The sequence below is a fragment of the Dromaius novaehollandiae genome, chromosome 6 (genome assembly GCF_036370855.1).
Source record: "Dromaius novaehollandiae isolate bDroNov1 chromosome 6, bDroNov1.hap1, whole genome shotgun sequence".
In the NCBI taxonomy this organism is placed as follows: domain Eukaryota; kingdom Metazoa; phylum Chordata; class Aves; order Casuariiformes; family Dromaiidae; genus Dromaius; species Dromaius novaehollandiae.
In genome coordinates, this window is record NC_088103.1 from 29,987,866 (window position 1) to 30,007,032 (window position 19,167).

Here is a 19,167-nt window from a genome sequence, read left to right on the forward strand (position 1 = left end):
ATTACAGGTTGGGAAACGCTGCTGTAAAGCTGAAGATGGGGTAGTTTAGCACAAAGAGTGGGTTCTTGTGTGTTCTTACCACATAAGTTTCATGTTTTGTTTTAGTAGATTTTAATCCTGGTATTTATTATTTAGAGAAAATATTTATAGGCCTCTAAGCAACACTCAAGCTCTTGTCTCCTCATTTTTTGCACATATTTGCTTAACTCTTTTACATTTTTATTTTTGCATATTTACTTTAATCGTTTCTTCTCGAGAGATGTACTAGATACTAGTTTCTGCATTTAATGTGCTGTATTTACTATTTATTACGTGGCTGTTTCTGATCACGACTGAAGGGGGAGCACTTAAACTACTTTGAAAATTGTAGGTATTTCATGATTCGAGACAGACACGGAGGCAGGCTAAAAACATTTACAGACAATGAAGTTCTGAAAATGGAGATGAAAAAAGTAGGAGATATCATTAAGTTTAATACCGTGGTATACCAACTGATGGCTGTGATGTATCTTGACTGCTGGGGTTACGCTTAATTCATACTGCTTATGTTTATACTTCCCTTGCCATGGTTACTTATGAGAACCATATAATGCAGATGAAGAATAAAAGCAACAAAAAAAAAAATCCTGCACTCGTTTTTGCACTGTGCCATTTCTGTTACTGGATTTCACTAGTCAGAGCTCTTTTGTTTTTTACAAAGCCTTCAATAGTTAGTCCGTCATAGATCCACCCATAATCCTTCTTTACTATAAACCAGCTATTCCCTGCCTCCTCTTCCTGCTAGAGCTTCAGTCCAGAAGTTAGAGGCTGAAACTTAAGACTTCCTTGAATTTCTTTAGTAACAACAGAAGTTTAGTCAAGACTGGAAACAATGCTTCGGGTGATTGTGGAATCTGCTACCAATATCCCTAAAACCAAGTTTGGGAAACCAGATCCTATTGTTTCTGTTATTTTTAAAGGTAAGGAAAACTGTCATAAATGTACTCAGTAAGGAGGTTTTCTTTAAGATAGGGTCATATGCAAGTATTTGAAAATTTGTAATGAGGTGTTTCCATAAAGCTGCATCTGTTGTAATGTTAGGAGAGACTTTTGTAAGAAAGGCTGGAGTTACCTGAATGAAGTTTGAACTGTGTGGAGGATGTTGGTAGGGAAAATTTTCTTTTCAGGACAGCAGTGCTACTATTGCAAGAGCCACACTTTATAAGCTTCTGCAGAGGATTAGTCATTTGCTTTAAAAGCCCAAACCAAACTGCATAGTTAAATCCATTTTTAATTTTGGTATTAAAGATTACCTTAATTTTTTTTTCTGCTGTGTGTTCTCTACCTGATTTTTGTTGTCATTATTTCCTCCCTTGGTTGGACTAAAGGGACTTGGTTGGACTAAAGGGACTGATTTCACATATTGATTTGTCTTTAAGGTGCAGAAACCTCCAAGAAATTTTGGATCATGTAATCCATTAATCTGAACTGTGACAATTAGTTATGGTAATTCCTGGGGATATAATTTCCAAAAGTATAGGCTGAAATGCAGATGGTATTTCCAAAATGTGAAAAATCATAGCAAGGGTTTGTCACCTCCAGAAATCAAATCTGAAATCATGACATTTTGCTCTGGGCTGGAGTTGGTTTATGACTTCTCTTCTGTTGAATCTTTGGTGATTCAATATACTGTCTTTTGATCTTAGCTCTTTTCTGCTACATTTCAGGGTTAATTTAATTCCTCCCTCTCATCTTTTGTTCATATCACATGCTTTAATGCAATTCAGTTACCTAGTACATTTATGGATTTTTTGCTTTTACGTAGCCAGATTTGTTTCCAAGACCTGCAGTTGTCCTAACACAGGAATCGTGCAACAGACTTTAAAGGAGCAAATTCATATTTATCTGTTTTGTATTATAACTAGGACTGTTGATGTTCAGAAACGTGCTTAACCGTTGTTTTAAATACAATTTCATGATTATGACAGTTTTCTAGTAGAATATTTAATATCTCATTATACCTGCCACTTCTTTTTTTATGTGGTTATACTACATACAATGGCTTAGATTTTTTCCTTTCTGTCTGGAGTGGTTCAAGGGATCCAGAAAATGTCAGGCTCTTGCCAACTATTGAGGAGCTCTGATTTAATTTGTAGTTGGAGTACCTGGCTGCAAGTGCAAGAGGGTGGGGATCATACCTGGCATGTGTTTAACTTCTGGCTTTTTATGTTTGCGGGGTTGTTTTATATGCAGCCTATTCTCCCTCACCCCGTCAGCTTTTGAAGCTGGGAAACCATTTTCATTTCTAGGAAGATGTATGCCAAGGGGCAGCAATTTCTACTAACTGTTGTCCATACCCACTGGATGTATATTGGTAGGACATATAAAAGCAAAACTGAGAGTTCATTTCACAGGCTAGGAAAAACTTAGAATAAACAGGCATTTGCAGGACTTTGGCCCTAGCCCAGCAGTACATATTTATATTCTTGCACTACAGAGTATTCTTGGAGAGGTCCTACAGTACAGGACTCCCCTCACTTGTCAGAAAACTGTTATGGAAGTTCACATTTCATTGACAGTGTTTTCTTCATTAGCTTTTCCAAGCTCTAACTTATGTAGTTTTTGCAGTTGGCAGGTTCAGTAATTTAAGACTTTGGTTATAATACTCAGTATCTCTCAGGATTAGACCTTTATAGACATACTGTGAAAGAAAAAAGACCATGATCCTACAAATATTAGTGTGTAAATGACCCTGCAAACACTCTATCTGTTAATATATGTGTGTTACTACCATTTTATCTGTGTATAGAACAGAGTTCTTTGGTATTTATGTAACTTAGTTAGAGACTAACTACAGTTAGTACAACTAATATAATTTTTGTTAAGTACGTATTATGAGGAAATGCACAACAGTTTCCATTGTGTGACTTTTTATGCTTTTATTACCAGTCCAGTGGGTTGGAACTTTTCTTTTATTTACTTTAAGAACACTTTATTATTCAAAGAGAACTACACCCCCAGAGTAAACTATTTTTGCTGTCTGGAGCTAGGTGCTCTTACTGCAGGATTTTGAGTTTGTCATAACTTTGTGAGACAAATTAGTAGTCAAAATAGTTAGAAATAGTGTTGGCATTTGCTGAAAAAGGCACTAAGTGGTAATGGTTAAGTCAGTAAAATTCTTTTGGCATGTCAGATATACCAAACTGGAGAAAAATACATAAGATTCTTGTCTTTGGATGTAAAAATTGCTATCACTGCTGGTATGTGCTCTCAGTACTAAGTCACTTAGTGCTTTGGTCATTCCCTTTGACTGTGTCATTCGACTTTAGTTTATCATCTTTTATTCGATTTGATCTTCTTTTATCTTATCTTTTATTCAATGTTTATCTTCCTGTGTGTGGAAGAAAAAATTCTGGAGTGTACTTATTCACTAAATTCATATTTTATTTTTTGCAGAGGTTTAAATTATCCTAACTTTCATTTCCTGGTTTTCAGAGGTCTACCTGTTGCTGCATCCTGCATTTGCCACTGCTGTGTGATCTTAATTCTTCATTAAGAGACGTTCTGTGGGCACTTAGTGAACGGGAATGTGATGCCCCTTTATATCTCAGAGTTAGGACTGTTCTAGCAGCATCCAGCTTTCACACAAATGCATAACACACAGTTTTTTCTTACTGTAATCTAGAATATGCCTATTATAATGGAATCATAAATCTTACTCTTGTTTTTAGGAAAACTGGTAGTCTAGAGTGGAAAATCTTACTCCTTGTCAAGAATTGTCTTGGCCTCTGTTTAAGCCATGTCTTTCCTATGTTACAGTTACAGTTGAGCTTAGGCAGGGGTCGTAGACCCTTTATCCATTAGTGCCCTCAAGGGCACTAGGATCAAGTCTGTGATTCATTATGACCTTTACAAACAGCTGCAACTGTTCCTACTTTCCACCAGCACCAAGAACATCTTTTCTGTGATTCCCAGCTCCTATTTGTAGGAGGATGTGGAGTAACAATGTCAAACCCCAGATTTTCAAGGAAATTCATATTCAGAAATGCTTTATCTCTTATTATATTACATGAAGCTGAACTTATCTTATTAGCATGGTGATTAGTTCTTTGTTCTGCAAATTGTGAGTCTGCAGCAGGGCAGGTTATGAATGTTCTTTCCTTTGTGGTATGCTGTGAGTCAATATCCTGTATAAATTGTAGACAATTCCTGTAACAGAAATGTGACTCAGTTCTTGCAATTTGCAGTATAGGCTGTTTTTTTTTTTTCTTCAGTACAACCCATTCATCCAACAGAAAGAGCCACCACAGTCTACTGCTTAAATAGTGTGTGTACTGACTTGCCCCTGTGGCATATCTTTACTGTTGCTTCACGGACCTCTACAAAGTTTTTCCTGGCAGAGTAAAATCATACCTTGGAAATAATAACAATGCTCTTATCTTTATTGTATTTCTTAAATGCAAGGAATGTGTCTGAAACCCAGCCTTCTGGTACTGGCTGTGCATTTGATACCTCAGCAGTTAGTTTACTGACTTTACTCAGATATACTCATTTGCTGTCTCTGATGTATGATATTTGTTTAGAGGTCTGCTTGTTAGCCAGTGCTCCTTTGTGCTGCTAAGTGTTGTGTCAAGACATGTTTTCTGCTGGAGCTGTATATGTATAGTTCAACTAAACATTAAAAATAGAGTCATCACATGTTACTTGCTTTAAACCTGTCGTAACTCTGGAATTCTGTTTCCCTCTGAGGATATGTGTGGGTGAGGGGAGCCTGCAGAGGGCCTTTGCAACACTGAAGTTGTTATTTCTCTCTTGTGTTATTCCTTTCAGGAGAAGGAACTTGGATTCAAATGCCACAACTTATGTAATTTACCCCGTCCCATGATTTCTAAGTTGACCAAATGCAGACTTTACCATAAATGGTGGAAGATGTGTAATTTGTAGGCTATAGTAAAAGTCAGTGAAGTGATACATCTTCATATGTGATCTCTGGAAACCACTTTTTCGAGGAGGACTGCATTTCCTTTTCTGTGCATGTGTATCTTCTGCTAATACTTGCTCATTTAAAACAGAAAATACTGATATTTAAGCACTAATTCTTATATTCTTACTTTTTTTAAGTGATGTTATTTTAGAGTTAAAAAATTACAAATATTTGGTAACTTGGATATGGTAAATATATAATGCATTGTCTTTACTACTGAAGTTCATTGTTACTGTTGGGTTTAATGTCTCCGAGCATTTTAGTCTCTTCTTTTTCATCAGTACTGAAGATGCAGTAGAAGGTCATAAAAGGTTTGAGGTAACAAAAAATTAATTTGCTTTTGGGGGATACATATAGATATTCTTAAACAAAACAGAATAAAAAGCCTCAACAACTACTAAAATTGGCCAAAGGAAATTTTGACTGCAAAATCTGCAACTACTGGAAGAGACAAAAAGGACTGGAATATTCGGTTTAAAGCTCAGCTTTCTTTTGAAAAGATAAATGAAGAATTCCAATATTTTGTGTAATGCTTTACTAAAAGCAAATCATCACGCTTTATTTGTATTTGCAGATGAAAAAAAGAAAACAAAGAAAATTGACAGTGAACTCAATCCTGTTTGGAATGAGGTAATTTCTTTTTTTAGCCAACTCTTGGTCTTTTGTAACACAAAATACTTATAAAATTGGTAAGTCAGTTGCTGCGGTTGTGAATATGGGAAACAGAAGATAATGATAGTGAAGGTGTCTGTCAATGCATGAACAAACACTGAGTGGATTCATCTTGTGCCATGTAACACAATACATTATGTAACATTTCAAGTAAAAGTAGATGGATATGTGTTTTGTTTGTGGCCTGTGGCTTTTCTCTCTGCTCGTTTTGGACCAAATGATATTCAGGTATTGTATAGTCACATTTATGGGTACATAATTGGATCCTTTATTATATACTTAGAATAAAACCATCACATCAGGATGAGTAATGTATTGAAGTTCCTCATGAATGACTGGTAGACCTGGTCATATTTCGCATCTTCAGTAATATTTTTCTAAGAGAGTTTTCTCAGTACTGCTCTTCACAGCCAGAAATGGAAGTCAAAGATTGTTGTTACATTTTATTACTATTTATGCAAAGAAAGGAAACCTACAAAATATGTGTCTGAATTCCAGAGCAACTGACTTTTGACCAATATTGCAGTGGGAATAGTATCAGATCTTATGAATCAAAATAAAATACTCATGTTATGAGGAAATGCAACTACAGTTGTGGTAATGGATGGATATTAAACAACTTGGGTCTTTTTCTGTTATTGCCACTACTAAGTGCCAAATTAGGAATGTTTTATGAGCATGATACAAGATTGTTCACTGTGCTTTTGCAAATGTAAGCCAGTCTGGTCTGTCTCTTGGTAAAAGCAAAATTTATTTCTGAACAATTTCGTTACATGCTACTTCTGTTAATTATTTACATTTAACTTGTAATCGTAATTTGTTGTTGCTCCATTTCTTTGTTCAGATTCTTGAATTTGACTTGAAAGGAATTGCTCTGGATAGTTCATCTTCCCTGACTGTTATTGTGAAGGATTTTGAAACAATTGGACAAAACAAGTATGTTCTTTTTCTCTAGCATTAAACACTTAACTTTCAGTACTGAAGTCCATGGGAAAATGGGACCAATTGTTAGTGGAGAGAAATGATTCATGCAGCTAGATGGTTTGTGATAAAACCATAGCCTACAAGCCCGTGTGCTTCCCCTCCCTCACATATTCGATTGTTACTTTGAAGGAAAGCGTCACCTTTCTCTTTATACATAATTTTAGACACACTTATCTGAAGCTAAATGCAAGGAAGGATTTGGGCATGTGAGGCAGAATCTGGGTAACATTTAGATCCCTACACCAGTTATTGTTTATTGAAAACTACAGCTGCCTTGATTCAGTTGGTGCTTTGTTACATTAAAGATCTTCAGGTTGTAGATTTATGCCATTCTAGATATCTGGGGAAGGCCATCTCCTCATGGAAGGGTGCAGTGCAGCGCCCAAGGCTACCATATCTAATTAGCATCCGGAAAGTAGCTCCGAGGAACTCTTAATAGCCATTCTCAGAGCATGGCTAAGACAAACACAAAAGGATTGCAAAATCCAATGAGGCCCTTAGTCATCTTTAAAAATCTCTCTGAGGAGCTGTATTATACCTCACTTATTAGAAGTCTTGTCTAGGAAGTGAGGAAGCCTAAGTTCAATTCCCTACCCTCACTGAAGGGATTCAAGTCCTAGTCTCATCTCCTGGGAGAGTACCTTCATCATCATCATAAATATTTTGGATAAAATACAAAAACATTCTTGCAAATGGAATCCAGACTTCCATTTTTTTAGGTGAGTGCCCTAGATAATGGGCTCTGTGAAGTGGCATGTTCCTACTTGCAGTCTTCCTGGCCCAATGAATCTTGAATTCTCTGCCTGGTTGTAGCAAAGCTTGAACCTGAAAACAAGAGTGACTTCCCCCAAGATCAGCTTGCAGCACTTTTTTTGATGTGAGATGTGAGGCTGAATTTGCTCACACTGAGTAAGAAATTGAATCTAAGTCTCCAGCTTTTGGCTGAGCGTTATAAACCTTAGTCTCTCTGTGTACGTGGATTGACAATGCTGTTTCCACCTCCTCTTCTGGGGGATGTCAGCTGAATGACCTCAGCAGAGGACTAAGTTGGAAATCTAGCTTCTTGCGCATTAGGGGAGGACTCTAAACTGCTATAAAAAAGGAGAGGGAGTGGCACTGAGAATCTCCTTTACTGTTTTTCAGTTCCTTGAAAAGAAAGGCAGAGGGTCCTAATATCAGTAAAGGATTTGGCTTTAGATTTAAGCAGATAAAAATGCCCATGTTTTGATTTTTTTAATGAGACCCCTAATGTGCAGGAATTTAAGGCTTTTTCCTTACTGCACTGTTTCTGTTTTGGTTAGTGCTGCTAGTGCGTGCTGGTAGGCTTGAATCTTTTTCTAAATGTCTAAACTCTCCTAGGGTACTACTTGTAACGTCTGTGCACCTAACATTGGGTTCTGTATTTGTCAGACATCTAAGAATCAAGTACCATGGGATCTAGGGTGCTGCAAATCTTTTTGTATTTGGTCCTTTTGTTCCTTTGTGAGAGACTGAAGGAAAGTTTCATTCATGCAGTTGTTTTCATTGGACTTTTGATGAAAAGTCTTAAGTGCTAAGACAAAAACTTCTTTGACAAAATTGGTGTTTATTATTAATTTTATAGAATTAAAAATAAATAAACAATAGCTATAGCTACATGTGCCTGGAAAGATATCACATGAAACTCAAATAGATTTCCCTTAACCAAAAAATGAAAAATACATACAATTTTTCTGTATGTGGAATAGTTACAGTAGAAAAGATGCACAGAGTGTAAGATTTTCTGGAAATTATATATTGTTGTGTTTCATCTTGCTGTTGAAGATGTTTAGGAAGCAGTCATCTTGATTGAGGTTGTTATCCTAATATGAAAAGAGAGGACACTATAAAAAGTTTGAGAGTACTTTAATGTTGTCCAGTGCCCGTGTTGGCATTTAAGCATTTTTGTTGGCTTACACAAAACGTGAACATGTAGTAAGTAAATGTGTCAGTTACTTAGTACAGGTGTTTTGATCCATTAACTTTTAAGAGTAATCTATGTATTTTTCAAACCTACATCTGTTTGTTTTCATTGTTTTTTATTTATTTATTAGAATAGATTTGATCCTATAAATTAAGTTGCTAGAATCTTTTTGCTGTGGCCGCTAGAAAAAATACTGCTTTGAAATATTAAAATAGTTTACATGGGAATCCTCAAAAGCAATTAATCACATTCTATAAAAATACATGATACATATCCTTCAGTGAAGTTATAGGGTATTTTATTACTATTTTGACTGGGACTTTGAGGTTCCTATTTATGTGTGGTGAGTCAAACAAATAACATGAACTCTAACAAGTTTTATGTGGCTCTGAACATAAGATGATAGAGATTCAAAAAAAGTATTTCTGGGAGTTTTGTAGGAGTTAAGCTTTAATGTCAGAATTGGAGGTGTACAGCCAAACTTAAAGCAGTGCACACCAGTTAGTCCAATAAAGAAGACAAATTACAGAAAGTGAACATTTTGTGAAATTATGTTAGCAACCCCTCATAGTTTGCATATTGTTTGTTTTATGATTTACCACACAGGAATAATCTTGGTCCCTCAAATCAATTGAAGGGAAAGGTTACAGACTTGGGCAAGGGGAAGCTAATCAGAAAGCTTTTCTTTTACTTAACCTGCAGTAGGAATAGGACGTGTTATTTTGGGTCCAAACCTGCTTCTACTGAAATCTCTGGCAAAGGCTGAGAGGTCTTTCTTAAAACTCATAGCCATATAAAGCTTCATCCATATGTTTAATAGTTCGAGTCTTTGATATTCATTTGAATCCTGCTCCTGTGTTTCTAATTATATGTTGATGAAGCAAATATTGTCGATCTTTAGTGTTCTATACTTCTTATTAAAAAAATCTTGGAACAGATTTTCTGTAGCTGAACAAATGTTGTTCCTTCAGGTAGCACTGAGTAAATGGGACTCCGGTAGGATTTATGAAGAAGTGAAAAAATCGGAATCTCTTCTCTCTTCTACTGCCTGTCTCCACCTTTTTTATGCAGTGTTTACCTCATGGCTGCCACTGCAGTCGTGCAGGGACTGTCTCCTGCTATGCAAAGCTTTCTTTCTCCCCATGAAGTGAGTCCATGGTGTTTGGGAACTTCTACAGGTTTCTGCTTAAACCATAGGGTTTTTCTCTAAAAATGTAAATATATACATTTGGACAAACAGGCCAAGTTCTCATGGCACTTTGTAGTCCACTATCTAACTCCTGGAGGATCATTTAAAATCTTTACAGAAAAAAAGAACAACTTGTTCAAAATCAGATGCCAGCTCCCTATTTCTTTGGGTAAAGTACTATATTGTAAACAAGTATCCATTTCACTGATTGCTGGTCTTTCTCTTCCAGCATGGCTGAGGTACATGGCTGTGTTCCTCAACAAGCTGAGGAGAAAAGCATTCAGAGAACATGTATGAAATACTCTTTCTTCTGTCAATGCCCATTAGTGTTGAGTGTTGCCATTTTAAAAGGATATATGATAGCATATCTTTTTCTTAACTTCTCTGTGGTAAGTTTGGATATTTTATGACTCTGAACTATGCATATGTTCATATCTATTGATAGTAGTCCTCTTCCATTGTTAATTTTTATTTACTACTTTGTGTCTCCTCCTAATATCTAAATTGCAACTCTGTGATAAAATCATTGTTAGGCAAACTGATGCCTCCAGAGCTCTCATTCTTGAGATTCCTTTCAGTCAGTAAAGCAGAATGCATTGCATGCTTCTGATCTTAGGGAAATCCCAGAAAGCACAAAACTTGGATTCCTGGCAGGCTTTCCTGTATCGAGTTTTGTGCTGGATTTTGGACAGTATCACCAAATAAGGGAAGGTGCTCGTCTCAAGCCCCTTAAATGTCCCTAAAAAGCATTCACTCTGTTTATGAGTTGAAATTTAAGCAGGCCTCTTTTTGTTGTTATTGTAAATATCATCTGGACTCATATTTGTGAAGCTTAAGCCCCAGCTGGTGCAAATACGGATTTTATGCCTGTTTTTGTTTGTGCACCAGAAGCTGTCTACAACTTAGATATTCTATGGACAAATTAAAAAAATGGACAAATAATACTTTGGGACAGTAACTTCCACATATGGAGCTGTGCAAAAATATGTATAGTCCATATGAAAAACAGAGCAACACCTTAAAAATACTTCTTGTTGAAAATAAATCCTCAATAACCCTTGCACATTTGTAGCATGTAGATGTGTTTGGGAGCGATTACTGGTGGTGAGGAAACAGGAAGAGGGAATGAGAAGTGGGAAATACATATGATTAGGCATTCCTGACTTTAACAAGATAATAGAAAATGTTACCTCAGATTTGTTTTTTGAAAACACAAAGCAGTGTAACAGCAGAAGAGGTCTAATATTAATGAACATTCACGTTTAGAGGGAAAAAAGAAACAAATGAAAGAGGGAGAGAAGGATCTGGAATAAATTTCTCTTATGGTGCTTCCATGCATGCATGCATAACCCATATTGCTCTTGAGTTTCTGGTTTTTGTTTTTGTTTTTTCTTACTGTTACTGAGTTCAGGAATATATTAGGATTATCATATCATAGTTCTGCCGTTCTTGCACAGCATCCCCTTTTAATACTTAAGAAGTGTATAATTATGCAGATAAGTAAGCCTTGTAGCAAGTTTATCACATTTTATAACATATATTCAATGTTTTATTAGAGTTTGCTGTAGATAACTTTTTTTTCTGTTTACTGTTTCTGCATGGCTTCAGTTCCGTTTACAGCTGGCAAAATAGAGGGAATTGCTTTGTTTGGGTTTTGTTTTACTGCTGCTTTTTCTAATCAAGCTGTTTGTTCTGGCTTGTGTATCAGACTTGTGTGAACTTTTACAGGTGATACTTTAACTGTAAGTGCTTGAGGAAGTAACAGTTCATTGCTGGAATGCATCCATTCTTCAGAATAGGTGATATGTGGCCTGACAGTAGATTATTTGTGCTGAGGTGGTCTCAGTCATAGACTAAGAAGATATTTTACAGGGCATACATATTACTAAGTATCTCTATAAGTTAATGTGACTGTAAGAGTTATTTGAATTAAGAATTCTTTTTAAAAATGCATACTTAAAGCAACAATTAAAGAAAAAAGACAAAATCTTGTACTCAGCCCTACATAGTAGTATTGGTATATATAGATTTGTTCTTTCGAGTGCTTAAATACTGGATAAATTATACCTTTATGTTTTCTGGTTATTATATCTGTTCATTTATAATAAAGAAGAACTTAGATTTTTCCATCTTAAGGAGAAGAATTTAGATATTACTCCCAAAACTAAGCCTTTCTTTTTCACAATATCTGGCTCAACTTCCACTGACTTCAAAGAACTGATGATCTGACATGACATTTATAATTAGGGAATTATTAGAAGCCCCTAAAAGATTTGCGTAAATCTTGTCCCTAAAGGAAGTTTCCTTGCCAGTTGTGCAATCCTGTTTTCTCCACCTTTGTCTGAGGATTTGAGCTGGAACCTCTCCAACTAATTCTCCTATGAATTTATTGCTTGGTAAGGTAGATAGCCAAAGCAAGTGCAAAGTTTTTTTACATAAATCTCGGGGCAGACCAGCACGTACCTAAAGTGCTGCAGCATTCCCAAAGGATGTTTGGAAGAAGAGTGTGCAAATTAGGCTGCCTTGAATTATCTGCAGACTAGACCAGGATTGCAAAGATGGTGTACAATGCCTACCAGCATAATGTCCTGACTACCGCAAGCTTTTATAATAGTTAAGAAAGTTTGTATTCATTGAATACAACATTACATATCAAAATGAACACAGTATTCAATGTTCATCATGTTAACTGAACTCTACCTCTTCAGAGGTAAAAGCCTGTTATTTCAGAAACCCTGTGTTTGCCATATACTTTCCACTCTTGCTCAAACATTCTGCCAGCTTTCTTTGCTGCAAGGGATAAGCAGAACAATGTTTTTCTCAGCCCTACCCCCACTTTCTGGCTGCTCACTCACAAAGCTTCTGGACAACAAATACTCTGCTGTTTCATGCAGTATTACTGCTGTGCACAAGGCTACACCGGAGAAGTAACTGCAGAACACATACTCCCACCCCTAGAACAGCACAGAACAAGATTGCAGGATAACCCACAACTCCACAGCTCCTACAAAATTGATAGTTTTCACCCAGTCAATTTTTACACTGACGTGGAAGAGTGAGCACAGTGGACGTTCTGCTGTTTCTACGCTGTGCCAAAACACGCATTGCTGTGGCATGTTTCTGTAAATCAAGCCAGAATGAAAGTTATGCATATTTTTCCATTTCTCTTTTCCTGGAGATATAATTTGCTGCTCCTTTGCAGGATCACTAAACTTTTGCAGATAGATTAAATGAGTACTCTTCATGGTAAAATGACTTGGTCATTGGAAAAGGTAAATAAAGCAAACCACAGCAATTCTCACATGTATACAGACAGATCACCATAGAAATAAGCTAGAAAGGGCTCACATGCATGATTCATGATTAGCTGGATTTTCCAGTGTAAAGATGTCTGAAAAGAGAACACATCTGTTCCCTATTATGTCTAGTACTGTTGGAAATATTTCAGACGCTAAGAACACACATCTTTATGCAGTTAAAAAAAAACCAAACAGTCACTTCAGTTCTTCCTGTGAAGTTTTTTTTTAAAAAAAAGTGTCAACAGGAAGTTAAAATCTTGTCTGAATGAATTGATTTGTCGGTCTTTTTGTAGGCGAGGGAGTTGTTGGGATTGTGTGTTTCTCCAGGATCTTTACACAGTTAGTAACCTAGTGACACAGGAAAAACAGATTGAGCGTACCCTTTTCTCAAGCAGAAAAATGCAGCCACAAATGGTGCAGCAAATTATTTGGTCATGTTTTATTTACAATATTATTTACAATGATTTCCAGATTATTTGAATCCTCCTGCGATTGGATCAATTTCTGTAGATCCTTCTGTCTTTCAGTGTGGCTGTGCATGGTTGCTGGGCTTTGCTTCCGTAGATTGTACGTAATCTTACCCAGACTGGATCTTAAGTCTTTGGGTTTTCCGCTTTGTATGAAATAGTATCCATGATTTGCTTCTTTTTCAAGCTTCATTCCTGCAACAAGCATTATCAAATAACTAAAGAAGATAAAAATAGTTGTTTTGCTGCTAATAACATTTTTCAGAGTACAAATAACACAAGGTGGGAGTTAGGGCCTGTAGCATAGAAGCTATAACGGAACACATACACTGAAAAAGAGGGTGAGTGTAGCAATTATAACTTACAGTGTGGGAGCAAAGATGATGATGAGAATAATCAATATAAACTTCTGCCAGAATAAACCCTAGAAAATATGCCAAAAAAATTTAAAGGCTTGAATCTTAGCTGATTAAAATCACTATGCATGCATGGCAATCAGTAGGCAATCATGTAACCAGCTTGATATGCTAAAGAACTTAGTATAAATTGCTACCTTCAGACAGAGAGGGAGAAATAAAATGGTTGGTACTGTGAATCAGCATTTCCTCATTGAGGCAGGATTGTGAAGTTTCACTTCTCTTGGTTATTTGGGCAGCTAACAGGAAGTACTAACCACAGCACTAACGGATTAATTAACTCTGGCACAAATGCAACACTGTGTTTAACAGTTGGTCAATTCGTAGTTAATCAATTTCTAAATTGATTTTTCTTTGATTACTGAGGAGAAAATATTTTATGCCTAGTACTGATAGAAGGTATATTGAAGTGGTTTAAAATCTGCTTCTGTATGTGGAATTTGCATTTATCTTTTGAGGTCTGGCTCAGTAGATATACCAGAATGTTTAAGCTGCTTGTGGCAGGACAGCTTTGTTTGTTTGTTTGTTTGTTTTTAAACTTTTTTAAAGCAGGAGAAGTTTAAGAGACTCATGGGCTGTCTGGTCACCATACCTGTACAAGTCTTAAGGGTGGCCAAAGGGTACTTAAGCAGAGTTAAGAAGTAATGTTCAGTTGCCACCTATAGCCAAAACACCTGAGGAAAACAAATTAGAGGATTTACTGAGCCATTCCAAAAACAGAAGCTATCCCATATCTAGATAGGGGCCACTTGGGTGCAAGACACCAGTGAGACCTGGCATTAAATGGGCAAATATTGTCTGCCTAGGCAAGAACAATAAGGCTAACAGAGCTCCAGCCAGGAGTAGTATCCTTTGAGGATAAACAGATGACACAGTGCGTTTCCAGCTGTGCTGGAAGGAAAGGACGCCTTGTCACTTTGACAGTCATGATTTCCGAGGGAGATTGCAGGCCTGCTCCAAGGTAAAAAGTCTTCAGAGTTCTGAGGAACAGAGCGATGCCACAGGGATCCACAGGACTGGTGCAGAGAACTGCGGGGGGCTGGTTACCTGTCGGAAGCAAGTACAGTAGCAGGGCTTTCAGCAAAGGGTCAACCAGGAATGAATTGTTGAGGGACTTGATGTCACAGCAATACCTGATGTCTGACTTAGCTGATGTGGTCTTACCTGACTTAGCCCAAACATTAGAGACCTGAGAGAAGCATCTCAGGAACGAGGCCTTCTCCAAGCCCTGTAAAAGTGACTAAGATGAGACTAGTGATGACCTTGAGAAATTCCTTGTTACTTTTGAAAGGGTGAGTTCAGCCAGTGAGTGGGCACCGATTCTAACACCGTGCTGTGTTGATCAAGTCCAGCTTGATGGATGAAAGGCTGCACCTCAGAGCCACATTGTATCATGGCAAATTAAAAATGATTATTTTAGATCATCTAGATACCCGGTATCAGACTCACTGATGCCCTTTTCAGATGAAGGTTTGGAATATGCAAGGAGCATAGCCTTGTGTGTAGACTCAAGAACTCCAGCCATTTTTGGAAATGAATGAAGTTGAAAAGGAAACAGGAATTCAGGTAGCTAACCTGCGTTTGCATGAGCAGTTCTTACAAGTGGTACCCATGGTGCTACATGAGGCCAAGCACTGACTTGTGATAATGTTCAGTACTACTTAGGTCACAACAGAGAGCACCCTACGTACGAAAATAACATGAGCGGATGCTCTGATATGTGACCTGTTTGAGAAAAGGCATCATGTGAGAGACGGAAGGTGATGACCTACCATTCTCTTCCTGCTTTCTCAGCTAGGGGAATCTGAAATCACACCAAGGCATGAGACAAGAAGAGCTGGTCTGACATAACCACAGCTTCACACTGACGGAGTCTTACTACTCTCAGAACAGGATTTGTATGTCCAAGGACAAATTCAGGAAAGAATGGGGAAAGTTCATGTGGATGACGTGGGATGAGAATGCCTACAGAAGGAGTATGACTGTTACAGTACAAATGGCAGGGAGCAAGACTAAAAATGCTGGTATGAGTTAATGAAGCAAGTACATGCTTAATGCTTTCAGTTATAGACAAACAGTACAATCCCAAATGGTTGGGATAGGGAAGATTCAGACTTGAAACTTTAGACTTGAAATATATTCACGAGGATATGAAACCCTATCTTAGCTCTTGGGTCATACTCGTATGGGGTAGCATGAAGAGGTTCTAGTGATCCTTGTCCAAACCTGTAATTTAAACTGTATTTGGAATAGCTTTCCACCCACTGAAAGAGCAAACAAGATAAAGAAAAGACAAAGCCACTCCTGATACGTTATATAATGAGGTCAACTGGAGGAGATACTAGTGGGTGAGTGGGAAGACCCACTGGATAAGACCTTGGGGAAACCCACATCTTAGGAGGATGTTTACTATGGATACTTGGAGAGGCTTTGTCTGTCTAATGTAGATGTTTTGACCTGAGCTGCAAACTTCATAAGACAGTGAGAAGATGTTACACGCGCGTTTGAACAGCTTTACGCTGAGATCCTTCACTTAGAATCTTACTATCTTGACTGTGTCCTGGCTTTGTGCTTCCACCAGTATCTGTAGGAGTTGAGAAGTCTATAAAGTAACATTAACTGTAACTTTGTCTTCCCGGTGGAGGGATCCAGCCTGGCTGAGCGAAAGAGACGTGTAGGAGATGGAGATTATAGCTGAATGCTTGCAGGACAAGATGGAGTTAAAAGGTTTCTAGGCTTTTTGGATCTGCAAATATGTATGCCCTAAGCAGAAGGATAAAAACAGCACTGAGCAGGAAGTTAGGGAGACAGAGCACCTGGTGAAAAAATCTTTCTTCACTTCTGATAAGGTAGGAGTGAAGCATCCTCCGTCCAGTGAACAGGACCGCTTTGGAAAAGGCCAAAGGCTGACTGCCTAAAGCTTAAAATTAAGTAAGTAGATAGGCTGAATATTAGATTTCTCACTTTTGCTATAATGGGAAAGAAATGGAGACTCTTGTTGCCCAACCTGTTAGAGGAGGGGGAAGCAAAGGACTTGAGACTAATAGTAGGCAGGTAGTCTGTCTGGCTGACCCTCTCTTCAGTCTTCCTGAGGTGATCAGTGTTTAAAAAAACTAGTGTATTCAAATGAGTGCACTGTTATCATTGGGACAGGACAGACGAGTATGAGGAAATGCAAATTTAAACTGGAAAATTTCGAAAGCAGTACTGTTGAACAGCTGTCCTGGAGTTAATGTCACCAGATATGAGGGTGTGGTTGCTGAAACAGTCATCTAGATGATTTGAATCTGGGTGACTTCTCAATTGATGTTCTTTTCGGTGTTAATAAATAAGTCATTCCAGTTCATACCAAATCAAATTAGCTAATTTGTGAAGTTTTTCTGCAAATGCACATAGGAAAAGATTTTCTCTGCCTTTCTTTAGAATCAGATGTGGTTTTGGGTAGGCTTAGCTTTTTTTCCTCTTCTGTAATTCCTCAAAACACATACATTTCTCAAATGGGAAGGCATAGTCATAGTTGAAGGATTTGGGGAAAATAAGAATATTTGGAATGGTAATTTTTTTATTGATCCGTTTTGTATTGAAGAAAAAAGAGTGAAGATGTAGTTGTAGGTTTCCTTCAGTATCCAGATGCATAAATGAAATCCAAGGATTTGTCCCTTCCAGCTGTAGTAATTATTTTCTATTTGCTTATATTATTACCTTCTTCCACAGCTATGTTAGCATGCTAGAAGGCTACTCAATAAAGAGAAGAATGCATTAAGCTCCTCCTTAACATCTCTGGGATTTGCAGTCTCATGGATTGAACCTTTTCTGCTTTTCTTTGTCTGTCTAATAATATCAGTGCCTGCCTGTAGGATACCTGCTCTTTACATAGAAAAGTTTGGTCAGATATACAGGGAGTTGTTCTCTCTGGTGTGTGACATCAGACTTATTTGGCTTCTATATAACACCGATTTTAGGAATGTTCAAGCCACAGTAAAAAAAAATAAAGCCTCTTTCTGTTTAAGAAGGACCATCTGCAGTTTCTTGTGCTAGGTCTACGTTACTGTTTGGTATCAAGATTTGCTATGTCAAATCAGAGGCGATGTCAAATCATGCTACAATTGGAGGGATAAATAAGAACTCTGCAATAATGCCTATGTGAGGTTCCAAATCTAGGTTCGTCTTGTGGGTTGAATGCAGTCGATTACTTAACAGTAGAAATTGCTTCCTAAGTTCCCTGAAGTTGAGAAATGCCTGGAGTCAAAGCTTGAGCTAACATCTAGCTCCACGCAACGGTTCGTCAAAAGTGAAAGTGCACCTAGGATTGGTCTGATGCTCACTGGAATAACTAGGTGTATTTCCATTGCTTTAAAGGACGCTGGATCAAGACTGCAATACTGAATCCAGGTCTCTATTCAGAAAGAAGGCAGGTGTCAGAACTGCTATCAGAGCAGTTTCAGTTCAGGCCATGTTAAAGTTAGAATAGCTTCAGGCAGTTTCTGTGCAGTACTGCCTGCTCTTGAACTGCGTTTCACATCCAGCCCATCCCCCGTGTGTGACGGGCATGTGAGGCATTGCTATACTCTGGCAACTCTTTCGGCTTTTTTTTTTTTTTTTTTTCTTGAGGAGGAGGAGGAGGACGGAAATATAGGGACTGGAAATACAGGGAGATATACCGGCTGGCTGTCAGTTGAGGATTGTCAACATACAGGCACATAGTGACTGTTTTCTGTGGCACATCGCTTAAGTTACCTGAGTAAAAGCAACTTAAATTGCTTTTAGGTAGTAAAGAGCTCTGCAGGAGAGGGTTGTGAATATTATTTCGTAAGATAATTTAGAGACAAGATTGGGTGGAGAAGGACTGGTATCATGTGGACACCTATGAAAGCAGGAGACTGGACCTAGTGGCCCAGAGGAGATCCTTTTACTCCTAAGGTCCTGTGACAAACCAAAGTGGTTAGAGAGGGAGGAAGAGAACCAGGAGAGGAAAGATGCGCTGAACCCAAAGGGAGGAGGAGGCTTGAAGAACAAGTGTGTGACTGATGGTATCAAGAAGCTGGTAGCTCAGTCTGGATGATATTGCCAGTCCTGAGATTTAGTTGAGAGGATCTCATTAGAGACTTTAGTGAGTGTTTTCAATTTAGTGAAGGGAGCAAAAGCTGGATTGGAGAGGTTCCGGGAGTTGGAGTGGAGCATCCCCGGTCAGATGTAAATGATGTATTCAGTGAGCTTACAGATAAAAACAGTGGC

At 37.8% G+C, this 19,167-nt stretch overlaps 1 protein-coding gene across 1 annotated transcript in view; it reads left to right on the top strand.

Moving 5' to 3' along the window:
* Window positions 1-636: 636 nt before the first annotated feature.
* Window positions 637-19,167, top strand: part of MYOF (myoferlin) — a 76,490-nt gene continuing 57,959 nt past the window's right edge. The window contains exons 1-3 of the mRNA XM_026094166.2: window positions 637-959; window positions 5,538-5,593; window positions 6,480-6,571. Of these exons, the coding sequence (XP_025949951.2) occupies window positions 872-959; window positions 5,538-5,593; window positions 6,480-6,571 (236 nt within the window). The 5' untranslated portion in view covers window positions 637-871. The remainder of the gene's footprint in view (window positions 960-5,537; window positions 5,594-6,479; window positions 6,572-19,167) is intronic.